This window comes from Amblyomma mixtum, chromosome 3 (genome assembly GCF_055824585.1).
Source record: "Amblyomma mixtum isolate Tamu chromosome 3, ASM5582458v1, whole genome shotgun sequence".
NCBI lineage: Eukaryota > Metazoa > Arthropoda > Arachnida > Ixodida > Ixodidae > Amblyomma > Amblyomma mixtum.
The window spans coordinates 428,565,706-428,581,577 of NC_143014.1; the positions used below are offsets into that span (position 1 = coordinate 428,565,706).

Below are 15,872 nucleotides of genomic sequence, written 5' to 3' on the forward strand. Positions count from 1 at the left end.
TCACGGCAAACTAAAGCCACATGAAGCTTTAGCTTTGGCTGAAGTTGCCTGAACCACAAAATGTTAACGACAAAATGCGCAAAATTTTCAGATTGCTTCCGTGTTTACAGAGCTACTAGGCTTAGCGGGTACGCGTCGGTGACGTCAGAAAGCGCGGGAGGTTCGAACTACTGATCTCCACAAACAGGTTTTCAATTTTGGTACCAAAAAGGGGTCGCAAAGAATTGGCATCCCGGTAACACACTTTTCTTGTTTACGCAGTATATTTTACTCGAGCGGACGTAAACAAAGCTGAAAATAGTTACATGTGCGAGAGTTAGCATTGGGGTTTCCGCCCGAGATGACACTGCACGTGACAAACAATAAAAAAATGTGAAAAACTTTTCTTGTACAGCTACCGCCGAAGCGTGCGCAGAACTTAATTTCTTAATCTCATCCACCCATCTAACTTTCTGCCGCCTCCTGTTACGCTTGCCTTCTCTACGAATCTACTCCGTTACCCTTAAAGGGAGACTGAAGCACTTTTTTAGAAAATCAGGCTGGCAGCGGCGTCCTATAGTTCTCCATGCTGTATACTGGAATATCGCATCCAAATAAGGCAAAAACAAGCGCGAATTGCCTTTTTTAGCAGAAATATGCGGCCTGTGCCACGGGGCACACCGTGCGGCCCGCCGTCGCCCGTGATTGGTCAAGAGAGGTCGTGACGACACTTTGAGGACTGGAGAAGCTGCCGATGTGGATCCGGCGCTGCCTTGAGCGCAGATCGCAGCTTTCCGTGGTATTGTAAAAGCGAATATGGCGACTATTTTTTCACTCACCTCCAAAGGAAAGGATACTACAGTTTGTTCATTCAACGTATCACCTGAAAGCAAAAAAAGACGCAAGCAAAAAATTCTACGCCTAGCACAAGCATACGCCAGCGTGAAACACGCGTATGCAGTCCATGCGTAAAAGATTCCAGCACAACCTCGGCTCGTATTCTCGGAAACGAAAAGGTGCGAACAATGCGCAAGTCAATTACCACGACCGGACGCCTCCTGGCTCGCCCGAAAGAGCGTCATCCTGAAGGAAAGGCCCACAGCGCTGTGTACAAAAAATTCTGTTTTCAGTACCCGGCTTTGTAGGTTGGGGCAAGAAAGTATTTCAAGGAAACAATGAAGCAGCACAAAGCTGATGTCAAAATTAGCGAAGCGGAGTGGCCACCCACTGCGAGGCATGTGACCACAGGATAGTGACGCAATCACTGTGCGCTGGAAACCAAGCCAAATACGCGCACAAGGTTGCTGCTTCACTCGTGGCGCGTTCAGCAGATGCCAGAAAATATTAATCGCTCCCTCGGAAACGTTCGCCCTTCCTAGATCTGCAGTTTATGTTCAGTGAAGTGGTGGCCAACTATATGTGTGTTTTAAAGCCAAGCTAGCTGCAACTCGCCCGCTGCCACAACTTGATGAAGATACCGAATAAGGATGCGAAACATGTTTTTTTGCAAAAACTTGGTTGGAATTCATTTCTCTCTTAAATTTGCATCCGAAATCGGGACATCGAACGCTGTCGAACGCTTTTATTCTAATCGCTTAGCTACGATTAAACGAGATGCCGCATATGAAGAGCTTCGATGCTTGCTTTATTGTGCTTTATTGTGCTTTATTGTGCTTTGCTTGCTTGCTTGCTTGCTTGCTTGCTTGCTTGCTTGCTTGCTTGGACTCGTTGAACCGAGTATAAAATCACTAACCGAGCCTTGCTGAGCACGCCTCAGGTGGTAAGGCCGCGCCTAAGCTGAGGAGAGCGACACATGCTTGAGCCTCTATAAGGTTTCTGCAGGGGCTAAATGAGCATGTTTCTACTTTTAGAAGAGGCGCTTCTTCGGAATGGTGACACGCCTCTCATGCGCGAGAAAATCGAAGGAACTGTGTCATGGTTCAGCCGTGCCTTTTCGACACCAATCTCCAGAGATCACATTAGGGACAAGCTCTGCATGTAGCCGCTCTTATGAAAGTGCTTTGAGCAGAGTACTTGCTTTGGTCGACTTGAATTCTTCGTCACAGCAGCGAACGCTTGCGCTGCGAGCTTGTGATCTTGCGGAAAACAGTGGAAGACGACACAGTCGCGTCCGTAGTTGTTCGTGGACACGAACGCAGAGTATTACCTGGTGTTGAACCTGATTCTCAAGGTCGGCTGACCCGCTTTGTACGTCACAACGCACGCAGTACGAGGAACAACGCGCAATTAAAGCTCGCTCGGGTGCGCCGAAGTATCCCCGGCTCTTCAACGTGACGTCACGTTTGCCGACATGGACGATGTTTCCCTCTCCGCTGTTCTCCTCTACTGCGCTCGCGCGGGGTGCGGGAGATTTAAACATCGCGCTTTCAATTGGTGATTGCGCCACTGTTTTAGCCAAAATCTAAAAGATAATTTCACAGACGTGATCAGCAATGACACTATTTAAAAACCCTAAAAAATTAGCTGATCCTAAATCCGGATCAGTATCCCTTTAAGGACCAGCGGTTATCTTCCCTTCGCATTACATGCTCTGCCCGAGCCCATTTTTTTCTCGTGATTTCAACTAGTATGTCATTAACCCGCGTTTGTTCTCTCACCTACTCCGCCTGCTTCCTATCTCTTAACGTTACACCCATCATTTTCCTTTCCATAGCTCACTGCGTTGGCCTTAACTTAAGCTGAACCCTCTGTTAGCCTCCGCGTTTCTGCCCCATAGGTGAGTACCGGTAAAATACAGCTGTTAGCAATGAACTGATAGCGACGGAAACTTCCTGTGTGGATTATCTTGGCTCGAATTGAACATATCCGCATTTTAAAAAAAAATATTTCCATCATTTTTCACATTTCCTAAGTTGTAATTGGTAGCTACAACAATTTACGTGACGTTTTATTTACACAAGAGAAAAATACAGCATATATATTTATTTGTTCTGAAAGCTTCTCATTATCGTCGTCATGAAGCTGCCATCAAGCAACGCAAAGCGGCTATCCGCGACCCTATTCTATAGACACAAAACGTGATGAAAAACTGTAGCGCTCGAGACAAGGACACAACGAAGACGACAACACACACATGTGTTGTCGTCTTCGTTGTGTCCTTGTCTCGTGCGCTACAGTTTTTCATCATGAGCAACCAACTCGCCCAAACATCCACCCTGAACAAAGCATGAACCCATTCCCCTAACGCCAAGCGCATGTGGATAGGGTCATCCTATTCAATCCGGTTCTATTCTAAAACTCTCTAATGCTTTACTCGCTAGCAAAACGTGTCGAGTGGTTGTGCAACCGCAAAGTTCGAGTGAACAAAGCCCTTTTTTGAGTTGAACGAGACTGCTCAGTTCATGCGCGGTGACAAAACGGGTGGGCAGCAAAGTGCGCCCCTCTCAGCACCATGATCCGGAGGTCTTGTCTGTTCCGACATAGTGCAGGCAGCTCTAAAAACCCTTAGGCCTCACTACCGTTACGACAACGACCCTCAACAAAAGGAAGACCCGAAATGGGTTATGTGCGCCCAGCCGCCAGGAGACATCAGCTCTGTGGGGTGGTCCTACCCCGCTCACTCCACAAAGCAGCTTCTGAGCGGTCGGCGCCCACCGTATCGGACGGCGTCGGAGCGATCGGTGCCGAGCTGCAATACGAGCGAGCTCGTAGCGGCACCCGTGGCCTCAGGCCACCCGGCTCCCGGAGCCGCGACTCCCAGAGTCGAAACAGAGACAGTAGAGAAAATATATTTTAAAAAACTCGGACCACTCACGCGGCATTCGTGCTCACTCGCTTCGGGCTCGGCAACTCCGCGGCCTCTAGGCCTCACTCTCCCTCAATGCGCACCAAGTGGTTCTCGTGCTGAAGAAACTCCCTTGAAAACTTGTCGAAAAGTATGCTGACAAAGTAGAAAACTTCAAACATGCTGCAGCGCAATACCCCTCGCTCTGAAGAAAGCATGTCGCGAGTACTAGCGATCAAAATGCACACTAGGCTTAGCACTTGTCACGTCCGGGCAAAGAGCGTTCCTCGAACCGAACAGACAGTCGTCCAATGTTCCAAAAGCGGGCCCCACGTTGGGCTGCCATATGTGGGGGTTTTATTTGAGGAGATAAATACGTTTTTCCTGTTTAGCAGCGGCTGTTACAGTTCAAAGCCGAAGGAGACCACCCCGTGGTCGGCGTGCGTACCGGCGCGTCCCCACAGTTTCTACAGGTTCATTATAACATACAAGAGCACTTTAAATTCTGCTCACAAGTATTGTGGTTTTTGTGCCTTTACATTCATTCTAGTACAAGTGGCTGAGCTGCAGTCATGCGCATCTTACTATTTATGACACACACTTTTTAACCAAAACACGATATGACAGTGGAACTGTATAATCCAAATGAAATGCCTGAATGTCTTTCCTAGTAAAATTTTTGACGCCAGCATTTCTTCCTGAAATACCTGATCCAACTCAGAAAATGTAAGGCCCTTCTTTTCGCATTAGCCTTTAAGTTTTGTCATTGACAATTCTCTTAATTTCAGTTCGAAGGATTCATTACCAGCTCTTCTTTTTTTTTCGACCTCTGCGTATATCCGTCATTGGCAGTTTTGATCTGCGCGTCATCGGCAGTACAGCATGGCAAGTACAGGCACCAAAACCTTGAGCTCTCTCACGCGTCCAATGACTTTTCTGTGCTCCAGCCCCTAATGATGGAGCGAACTTGCTACGAGGTGAAGACTAAGCGCAAGTTTACTGAGTCCATGCTAAATCTCTACCTTTGCCTAAGTTCGCTTCATCATTAGGCTCAGGAGCACTAAAAAGTGTACGGTTGCGTGACACAGATTTGGGCACTTGTACCGCGCAATTCCAGCCGCCCATTTTTCCTTTTCCCGTTGTCTCGAGCGTTCTCTATACTGAGCCTTGCTTTTAAGAATATGTGCTTCTACGTTGGCCAGTTTATAAGCTTTTTCTGGTTGCTCCTTTAATGAGCAAGCATGAGAGGCGAATCTAGCCTGCCGACCCTAGTGTGGATTTGATAGCAACTGCCAGGCATTGAACGGAGCTTGCAAGCAAAGACGTAGCATCATTGTGGCTCTCGAGGTTCCGCAGATCACTATCGCTTTGTAGCTACATAATTATTATTCTTCAGAGAATTCTCCGTGTTTATGCCAGGCATATTTATTTTCGCTTTCTTTGTTGCTAACCTGTAATGTTACATGCAGCTTATGCTACGACTGATCCGCACATAGTGCTGCACACAGTTGTCAAGAGCGCTCAAAGGACGCCTTTCGAGGTGCGCTTCCTTCATTGGTGGCTGTCTGGTGGGGTGAAATAGCTTGCTGCTGGATGAGACAAGCCGCAGTAGAAATAAAATCGCTATATGTATGCTGTTAATAATACCTGTAAATAACGCAAGCCGTTATTCTCGTTCCGTCGGCTCTCAAGCATTGTTTTGAGTGCAGTGAGATTAGCTGCTATCCTTAACTGTACGTAGCTGTACATGCCTTATGCGCCGTGTGGGATTCATCTCAAATTTTAACACTAGATTTTCCAAATCTAAATCTCTATATAATATTCGCTCTCGAGGCGCACATGTCTTGAAGTAGTTTCCGCCTGTGTACAAGGACGGTATGCCCTGCGTAGATGAGTCCTGATGCTCACGATAGCCAGCGCCCAATCTTGGTGTTCATCTGAAATAAAAAGAAAGTTGTTGCGGTATTAGATTAAATTGATATGCTAACAGCTCTGTGGTTCTGACTCATGTGACAGCCACCGCGAAGGGCAGCGACAACCTTCAGCTCTGGCCAATTTCGGGAAGGAGGCGGAGACTGCGGGATGCAAGAGATACAGTATAGATTTCGTGCCATCATATTGTTCTTTCGAGTCGCGAGCCTAAATGAAATACCGTGGGTAGAACTACCACCAGCTCTAGTAATTACTAAAAAGCAATAAAACTTCCCAATTGCCTCAGAGTAATGTCCAATATTATAAAAACTCGCATCACACCTGCCAAATCCGAGGAGACCCGCTTTACATAAACGTAAAGCTCCATATTTCTCCATATTTCTTCATTACTATGATTGCCTTATTGGCCTGTACTCATATCCCGTTTTCTGCTGGCGTGAAAAATTGGCAGTAATCTTTTGTGTCGATATTATTTTGAGTAGTCATTTTACTTTCCTAGTTCTGTAATAAACTTTGTGGTATCTCTTGTACGCTGTCTAATTTTCAGTTCTGCGCAGCAGATAACAGTGTTCAAGTTATTGTTCTGTGTGGCATTCCTCAATTTAATCATTGTACCCTTGTGTGGTGTTTCACCGTTAATTCAATTTTAAAGCAAATACTTCTCTAAGATACAATATAAAACCTCAGCAGATGTCATTTGTTTCACTTTTTCATACCTATATACCAAGCCTTATTTTTTGAAGCTGTTGCCCGTGCTCACTTCTCGCAGTCTGTTCATTCAGGTATGACCAGAGGTTTTATTGGTTTATTGAGATTTAACGTCCCGAAGCGACTAAGGCCATGAGGGACGCCGTGGTGAAGGGCTCCGGAAATTTCAACCGCCTGGAGTTCTTTAACGTGCACTGACATCCCACAATACACGGGCCTCTAGAATTTCGCCTCCATCGTAATTTAACCGTTGTGGCCGGGATTGAACCCACGTCTTTCGGGGCAGCAGCAGAGTGCCGTAACCACTGAGCTGGGGCTGACCTGAGGTTTTAGAACTCCCAGATGTTAGTAGTGCGATGATTTGAAAAGCGTTTCAAATTTCTGCAAAAAGTTTTTAGTACCTATTCGAAATTTCCTCTCTGCTACCGATCACTGAATAGGCTGTCTTCAAGAGCACCTTTGGTGTCTCTTGACCTTTGGCGTAAATGCGAACGAAGATCAACATTGGCTGTACTCTAAAAGTCCACCACGTTTGATGCCGAAAGTGGCCTAACAGGTTTCTCGTAGCGGTCGTGGAGGTCATGATTTTGGATCCCGCAAGCAGCATGTGATTGTTTATTTTCTGCTGTGTAATCAACTACATTTCAGAAGAATAATTGCCCCATTAGTCTCCGCTGATGAACACCGCAACTTATTTTTAAAGAAACAACATTCCCTATGCTCCTTGGTTTCGGTCACTTTTGGCTTCCGTGATGTAAAGTGCCCGAGAGGTATTTAGCCGTGACCCTATCTCTAAACCCACCTCGCGGCCTGTAGGAATTATAAAGTCTGCATAAACACTTTTCCGCTCCTTCGAATCAAGTATTGCATTGAAAATGTTTTAACGCCATTGAGGGCGTCTTCATTTACGTTGCAACTGCTGCTAACCTCCTGTAGTACCAGACCTAAGCAGTGATTGGTGCAGCTTACGCATAGACACCTTGCCTCAGAGTCGCTTATTCTTTTCTCTGTACCTGAAAAACGGCCCGTCCTTATTCGCCGCCTCATCAAAGCAGTGTCCACGTAAACAGAGAAAGTTAAGGACGAGGCGTAGTGTCACGTGCTTGATGGCCGAGTACACTGCCTCGGCTCAGCTGTCATGCGCGTTATACACAGGACGAGGTGCTCTCCTGGACTTCGAGCATCTTGCTCTGCACCCAACGCATACAAAGGTAAACAGCTGGTCGCCATTTATATCCTCTGTGCCATCAACAGTGATTGCCTAGGACGAACTGGACTTCAGTTATTTTACAAATGCTCGTTGTACAGTATGGACCATCTTGATTACAGGCTCATTCTCGACGTTGCCGCTCAAACAGTTCTCCCTCTAGTCACCATGTTTAAAAGCCTTGAGCATCCACCGATCTCTCCTCATGAAAACCAAGCGAAATACCGTCACCTTTACATCGTTGTCGAAAAGCTTGACCTGTGAGGTTGCGGTAAATGTAGAGAGCTTACAACTGGAGGCAGTACTGCCCTGGCCTCTTACTGCTGTTTACTGAATCCCTGCGACAGAAGACGCAGCACAGTAAAGCTCCTCTCGAGTCACAAATTTCGGGTCACAGAGTCCAAGTGAAACTGGCGCGTCTACTGTGATCGAAACGTGTCGATAGCTTTCTTTTCCCGCCCCACCGCGGTGGCTCAGTGGTTACGGCGCTCGGCTACTGACCCGAAAGACGCGGGTTCGATCCCAGCCGCGGCGGCTGAATTTCGATGAAGGCGAAATTCTAGAGGCCCGTGTACTGCGCGATGTCAGTGCACGTTAAAGAATCCCAGGTGCTCGAAATTTCCGGAGACCTTCACTACGGCGTCGCTCATAGCCTGAGTTGCTTCGGGACGTTAAACCCCAATAAACCAAACGAAACTCTTTTCTCGTTGATAACCCCAGCCTTGGCAAAGGCTAGTTCCACGCTTCCAGCGTTTCCTTCTTTTTCTTCGTAATATCGACGGCACTCGTGACGCATAACTACGTCGCTTTTGATTTCGTAACCAAGTCAAATAAACTTCACAAACCAATCACATTTGGCACTGTACCCGGAGTTTTGTCTAAGACTTTCCGTAATTTAAAAGAATAGCCATTTTATATTGTAAAACGCTTTTTTCGGCACAGCATAGTCAGCAGTGTAGCTCATCAGAATACAGTTAAGACATGCTAACTAGTAGGCTGGTAAACTAATACTAAGTAGTATAATTTTTTAACTTACTGTTCGCTTCCTTGTTTATTTAGGGACACGCAGCGCATCATAAGCAATATCCATACCACTTTTTAGAATTTCGATAAAGCAGAATTTCTTCGACGCTATGATACAACAGATTTTGGATGTTTCGACCTGATATGCGCACTGCAGGATATTCTTTGCCTGCTAGCCTCGCGAAATAGCATGTATTTTCGCGCGATGTAGCCACAATGAAGGAGTGCGCCACATCGTCGATGTGGCCAAGCCAAGACAAAATAAAAAAGCTTGCGCGCCTTTCTAGCCATAGTTCCTCAAAATTACTTCTGGGAAAAACTGGCTGCGCTGCTTCTCATGCACCGAGGGGCGGCGCAGAAATTGCAAAATGAGGTTTCGTATTTGGCTTGGCTAGTGCTGGGCATGAAACGTGGATTCAGCCTTAATATTACGACTATTCTCGCGGCAAACCTCGAAGAAATGCTGCGGAAGTGTCCATGCCAGTCTAAAGCCCAACTTTCGTTAAGTTTATTGAAGAACTGAAAAACGCAATAATAAAATAAGTTAATCTGAGCACAGGCGAGAGCATCACTGCGCAGCTGCCAATTCCGAGGGAGAATCCCCATTTTCGGCCTAACGCTATAGCCAAGCTAAACACGCATCCTCGTCTTCCCGGCATCCCCGTGGTGTAAGACGTTGTCTTTCAACTCGCACAGACGGTCGCACCAGCTTTTCGTCTCGGAATGCCATTGAGAAACTCTACGTTTCTAGCTAACACAACGTCTTCGCCGAAGGTGGCCAGCATGGGGCGTTTTTCCGGTCGATTCGATGGCTTCAGCTGCACCGGGGCGAAGTTTTTCCCGCAGAAAGCACACTTGCGCTGAAAACCCAGTATTTGCCGAAATAAAAAAAAAAAAACGAACGATTACGCCGCCGCACCGGAGAGGGTCGACAGCCAATAAAAGCTGGGCGAGCCGTCACGTGATTCTTTGCGCAGCCCATCTAGTCGAGTGCGCGAATGCGGCGGAACGTTTCTCTTGTGAATGTAGTCCGCTGCGTTCTCGTCTGAGCATGAGTAAGAGATGGGCGTTTATTAAAAACTGATTGCTGACAGCAGGAAAAGTTATAAATAAAATAGATACATGCCGAGTGTTAAAAAGGTACAAAGTCTCAATTCACGAGGAAGATAGACCGTTTGTGACGCTTCACCTGTGCGAGCACCGCCACAAAGCTTGAGGGGTGGGAGGTGTGCAAATGAAGGTTGTGGTTTTTTGAGGGAAGTCAGAACACGTGCACTATTTTATTCCTAACATAAAATTTATTACAGGCATTTATATACAAGGACAGGCTGTACAGAGATTTCCCTGTACACTTTCTGCAGACTTTAAAAAAATCCTTTGTGCATTCAAACGAACATCGTTCACAAAATAGCATACTGCCGTCTGCATTCTTCGAGGAGTAATTTAACATCGACACTTGCGTGAATTTACCGGAAGCAATGAAAAAGGACTCCCGGCTGCACGTACAGGTTCGGACAAAAGTTAATGGAGCACGCAATTGTCTTCGAGTAGTTTTCACACGTTGCCTTATTTAAATTTTCACAAATGGTATGTGCATTCGGTAGTGGATGTTGGTGCGCTTTCACATGGATAAACAGTGTTTTTTGTTATTCTTTCCAGTAGAGGAAGCGTGATTGCTCTTGGAACGAAATAGCGTGCCCCATTTACTTATGTCCACACCTTTAAAGTGTATAGTTTTACCGGACGCGACCCGAGAAGCAGATTCGACACACTGCGAGCCGCCGCGGTGGCTCAGTGGCTATGGTGCTCGGCTGCTGGCCCGAAAGACGTGGTTTCGATTCTAGCCGCGGCGGTTGAATTTCTTTGGAGGAGAAATTCGAGGCCCGTGTACTGTGCGATGTCAGTGCACGTTAAAGAACCACAGGTGGTCGAAATTTCCGGAGCCCTCCACTACGGCGTCTCTCTTAGCCTTAGTCGCTTTGGGACGTTAAACCCCATAAACCAACCAACCAACCGACACACTGCGCCACCTTCCGTACGAATAAGCAACCGATGGTGGTCCTCAACGTCGCTTCTCGTTGGTTGAATACCAAGGGAACCTCTTTATATCACCACTCTCGCAAGACACATGATGTGTGGCATTCCGAACACAGACATAACCTTACACGTTTAAACCAGATCATTTGAACCAGACGACACCGAAAACAGAACAAGGTGGAGATAATATTTATTGCCAGTTATTAGTGTGTGTAGTGCTGTTGCTGTCATATTCGCATTGTGGTTTTAGCTAAGAGGAGCGATGACTCTTGGTTATTGTTATGTCCGCGGTTGGCTTGATGAAACAAGGCGTTTGCCAACGTAAGAACTATTTATTAGAACTCGACTCAAGCGGTGCGCGCTGGCGGCCGCTCACCGCCGCGATCCGAAGTCATCTCCCATGTCCAGACACGGCTGGCCGGTGCAGACAGGAGAGGGCTGGGGGGAAAGGAGGAAGGGAGCGTCGAGAGGTTCGTCGGCCCTTCGTTCACACGCGCAACCCGAACACAACACCACGGCGGGAATCGCGCACTGGCTGAGCGGTTCGTTGTTCCCTCGTCTACGCGTCTACGCGCAAGGCACAACACTTCCTCACCCCTTAGAAAGGGGCCTGGTAGCGGTCAGGAGGTCGGCGTGCACGTGTGGAAGCGCGCTGTAGTACGGCCGTGGCATCAGAAGAGGCGCTTGCCGTTTCTGTATTTGGCGTACATCTTGCGTGTTTGAGCGGTGCGTCTTCCGCCACGATATCCCAAGCCACGGTACCAGGGGCCGAAGGGCTGCTTGTTTGAACCGGTGCCGTTTGCGGCGGGGCCTTCAGAAGACGAAGCTGGTCGAGGTGTCGGCGGGCAATTCCCCCCACCAAGTGTACGAGCCAGGATCTCTTCCCAATGCGTCTGTCTATTACAGCTGGGGCCCACGCCTGCTGTCCGTGGAATTTTCGAGCAAGAACGCGTTGGCCCTTTCGCATTCTCTTAACGCGGGGAAGATCGTCCTTCTGTCCGGTTTCAAGTGCTGGCTCCGGAAGGACGGCGCTCAGGTGGGTTCGCAGCTCGCGTGCGAACATGAGCTGCGCTGGGGTGCGGCCGGTTGTGTTTTGCACCATGCTGTGCTGTTTGAATAGAAAGCGGGTGATGCGTAGGTGCAATGACCCAGCTTGTTCCTTCAGTAGAGCTCGCTTGAGCTCTGCCACGTATTGTTCAACCTGGCCGTTTGTAGCCGGATGGTAGGGAGCCGATATGACGGCGGCGATACCGTTTTGTTTGAAAAACTGCCTGATCTCCGCTGACACGAAGGCGCTGCCGTTATCAGAGACGATTTTTCTTGGCAATCCAAAGGTGGCAAACAATGTTCGCAACGCCTCAATGACCGCAGCTGACGTTACTTTCGTCATCTGTTTTACCTCGACCCATTTATAGTGTAGGCGTCGACAATAACAAGAAACGTGCCTCCCTCGACCGGTCCTGAAAAATCGATATGAATAGTGTGCCAGGGCTCACTTGCCCTCTCCCACTGTGGGGCCGGGGCCTTTGGTGGTGCCTTTTGGTTGTTTTGGCATATTTTGCAATTCTGAGCACTTGCTTCGATGTCGCTGTCGATTCCAGGCCACCACATAAAGCTTCGGGCACACTTCTTCATAGCAACAATGCCTCAATGGCCTGCATGAAGCAGTGACATAGCGTGAGCTCGTAATGCGGGTGGGATAACAACTTGTGACCCACAGTTGATGCAACCGCAGTGCGTACTTAACTCCGTAGCTCTCTTGCGATAGGCGTTGAAACTTTCTCCCTTTAGTCAGCTCCCGTTGCCTTCTTGAATGGCGTTGAAAAGCTCCGATAGGGATGGGTCTTCTTGCGTCGACGTAGCAACTGTATCTGCTGTTAGCGGGGCTCTGGCAGGGCCTCGAGCATCAACACGTCTCCCGGGTTAGGTGGTTCTTCGTGAGTCGTGCTCAGCGGTAGGCGGCTCAGTGCGTCTGCATTCTGGTGCTTCTTCCCCGGTCGGTGTACAAGGTCGTAGTCATATGCTGACATTTTGATGCACCAGCGTGTCATGCGTGGTGACATGTGCAGTATTAACTTATGGGGCCCCAAAATGCCTAGCAGTGGCCTGTGATCTGTTATGAACGTTACCTTTCACCCAGCGATGTATTGGCGAAAGTGTTCGGCCGCGTAGACCACAGCAAGCCCTTAGCGATCGAGCTGAGAGTAGTTGCGCGCTGCTGCTGATAGAGTGCGTGAAGCAAAAGCAATTGGTGCCTCTCTTGCTTGGCTGTCAGCTTGTGAACGAACAACACCTACGCCGTAGGGTGATGCGTCGCAGGCTATGATCAAGGGCTTGCTCTCATTGTAATGTTTGAGGGCTGTGCATTGCAAAAGAAGCCGTTTCAGGGCCACGAATGACTCCTGATGGCTTTACGGCCAGGTCCATGGGACCTCTTTTTGCAATAGTTTGTACAGGTCGTTGCCCACAGTTGCTCGCTGTTCTAGGAACCGGTCGTAGAATGTAAGAAGTCCAAGAAAGGATTCGAGTTCCTGCTTGTTAGTTGGTGCTCGTGCCTCGGTTATTGCTCGCACCTTGTCATCAGTCGGATGGATGCCTTCAGCGTCAATTACGTGACCAAAGAATTTCACCTTGGGTACGGCAAAAAAGCATTCTTCCTTTTATACGCAAATTTGCGTTGGCTAGCCTTTCGAACACTTGTTCCAAACGTGCAGCATGTCCTCGTCTGATGCTCCTGTGATGATTACATCATCGAGATAAACGCATGTTCCAGGAATTCCACGAAGTATTGTCTCCATATACCTCTGGAAAATTGCAGGGGCTACCGCTATGCCAAGTGGCAGTCGTTTGACTTTGTAGAGGCCCTTCAATGTATTGATGGTAAGCAAATGAGATGTTGATTCGCTCACCTTCAGCTGCTGGTACGCTGGCGTAAGGTCCACAGTGGTGAAAATTTTCCCTTCGCCAAGTGTGCTGAAGACCTCCTCTGGCGTTGGCAGCGGGTACGAGAACGGCTTGGTAAACCTGTTCACTGTGCTCCGGTAGTCTCCGCATAGTCGTAGGGTGCCATTATTCTTCCGAACTACGACGAGTGGTGTTGCCCATTCAGAGAGCTGTGTTGGTCCAATGACGCCTTGTTCTTGCAATTTATCAAGTTCCACTTCTACTGCAGATCTTAAGGCAAAAGGTACTGGCCTTGCTTTGAAGAATTTAGGGCTGGCCTCATTGAGCAACTCCAGGTCGACAGGAGGTGCCTCGTGTCCTGGGATGTCATCGGAGAATACTGTCTTGTACTTCTCTTGAAGGCATTCCACCACTGACTTCGTTCCAGTCTGGTGGACGCCGCCGATGGTGATCCCAAGTGCGTCAAACCAGTTCCTTCCCAGGAGGCTGGATCCACTGTTTTTAACAATCAAAAGTGGCAGCTTGCATTTCTTCCCGTTGTGTACAACGTCGACGTCGGCACTACCCAGTAGCGGCAGGCTCTGACCTGACCAAGTCCTGAGGTGCGTGTCGTCGTCTCTTAGTCTGGGTGCGTGCTCCGGCCACGTTGTTCGAAAGGTGTCCTCACTGATAAGGGTGCATGAGGCTCCGTAGTCGACTTCGAACTGGATCAGCTTATTGTGGATGGTCAGGCAGGTCATTATTTTCTGACGCGTGCCGATGTTGGCAACGGTGTTTAGGTCGTACAGCGCTGACGGATGTGACAAAACCCTTGCTTCTCAACTTGTGCCGCAACTTCAGAAGCGTCTACGCTATGATTGCGTGACTGGGCTGATTTACCCAGCTTCTTTTTCGTTATACAAGCTTTCTCGATGTGCCCACGATTGTGGCAAACGTTGCATGTAGTTGCTTCAAAGCGGCACGTCTGCGGATTATGCTGTTCGTCACAGCGCCAACAGCACTGGATCTTTTGAAGTTTTTTCGAACTTGCGTTCATGTTGTGGCTCTGGTTGTTCAGATGTCTTGTCTGGTGCACTGGCTCGATAGATCGCCGCATTTGTCGCTGCTGCTGCCCCGCACTTTCCGTTCGCAAGACGATTTCGTAGGCTTTTGTAAACCTCAGGTCCTTCTCCTCGAACGGGCGCTGTTGCAAGGACTCGTCACGCAGTCCACACACAAATCGATCACGCAGCATGATGTCCAGGGGGAGCATCGTGTGCTTAGCTAGCGACAGGGATGACGTTGCTCCCGCTGACTGTTCGGTGGCTGCTGTGCTCGCAGGCAGCGTTCCAAAGTTGCAGTCGGCAGCCAGTTTCTTTAGTGCCGCAACGTAGGCACTTGCTGTTTCTCCCTCCAACTGGTCACGTCGTTGGAAGCGAGCCCGGCTGTAGACTTCGGATGGCCGCTGGTCGAAGTGTTTCTGCAGTGCAGCTACGATGTAGTCGTAGTCTACGGCAGCTGGAGTGCTTGGCTGGACTAGAGCGCAAACGGTGTCGTACGTCTCCTCCCCGCACAGCGTAAGCAGGTGGGCCCTCTTCTGGGCATTCTCCGTGATGTTGTGTGCCTCAAAGTACAATTGAAGGCGTCCAAACCACGATGTCCATGAGGAACCGTTGAACTCCGGTATCCGTTCAGGAAGCGTGAGCGTAGCCATGATCGTTGTGCGGCGTAGCTTAACGCTGGGCTCGGATCTGCTTCCTCGTCGCCACTGTTATGTCCGCAGTTGGCTCGATGAAACAAGGCGTTTGCGAACATAATAACTATTTATTAGAACTCGACTCAAGCGGTGCGCGCTGGCGGCCGCTCATCGGCGCGATCCGAAGTCATCTCCCGTGTCCAGACACGGCTTGCCGGTGCAGAAAGGAGAGGGCTGGGGGGAAAGGAGGAAGGGAACGTCGAGAGGTTCGTCGGGCCTCCGTTCACACGCGCAACCCGAACACAACACCGCGGCGGGAATCGCGCACTGGCTGAGCGGTTCGTTGTTCCCTCGTCTATGCGTCTACGCGCAAGACACAACAGTTATGGCATTAATTTCAAAGAGCACACAAAACAATCTTCGAAGAAATCGTGCGTGACTCGTTTGTCGCGCCGTCCGCCATGTGGCGCAGCCTGTCAGACCCGCTGCTGGGTTCGCGTCTACTTAACCGCGTGCGCCGCCAAGGGCAGTTTTTGATTGATTTCGGTAAGCCCAGGCGGATGCTGATGGTAGATTACAACTGGAAGAGCGGAGACCGCATTATGGTACTTTGCAAGCGATGTTTGGGGGCGAATAGGCCAGTAGTTTGTGCAAAGGAATTT

At 48.9% G+C, this 15,872-nt stretch overlaps 1 protein-coding gene across 1 annotated transcript; it reads right to left on the reverse strand.

Annotated features, from left to right (window-relative positions):
- Positions 1–12,508: 12,508 nt before the first annotated feature.
- LOC149358043 (uncharacterized) lies at positions 12,509–15,228 on the reverse strand. Its single transcript, XM_089576720.1, has 3 exons — positions 14,655–15,228; positions 13,541–14,325; positions 12,509–12,706 (listed from the first exon to the last, which is right to left on the reverse strand). Exons 1-3 carry the CDS (start codon positions 15,226–15,228, stop codon positions 12,509–12,511), a joined length of 1,557 nt encoding a protein of 518 aa, XP_089432846.1.
- Positions 15,229–15,872: the final 644 nt, after the last annotated feature.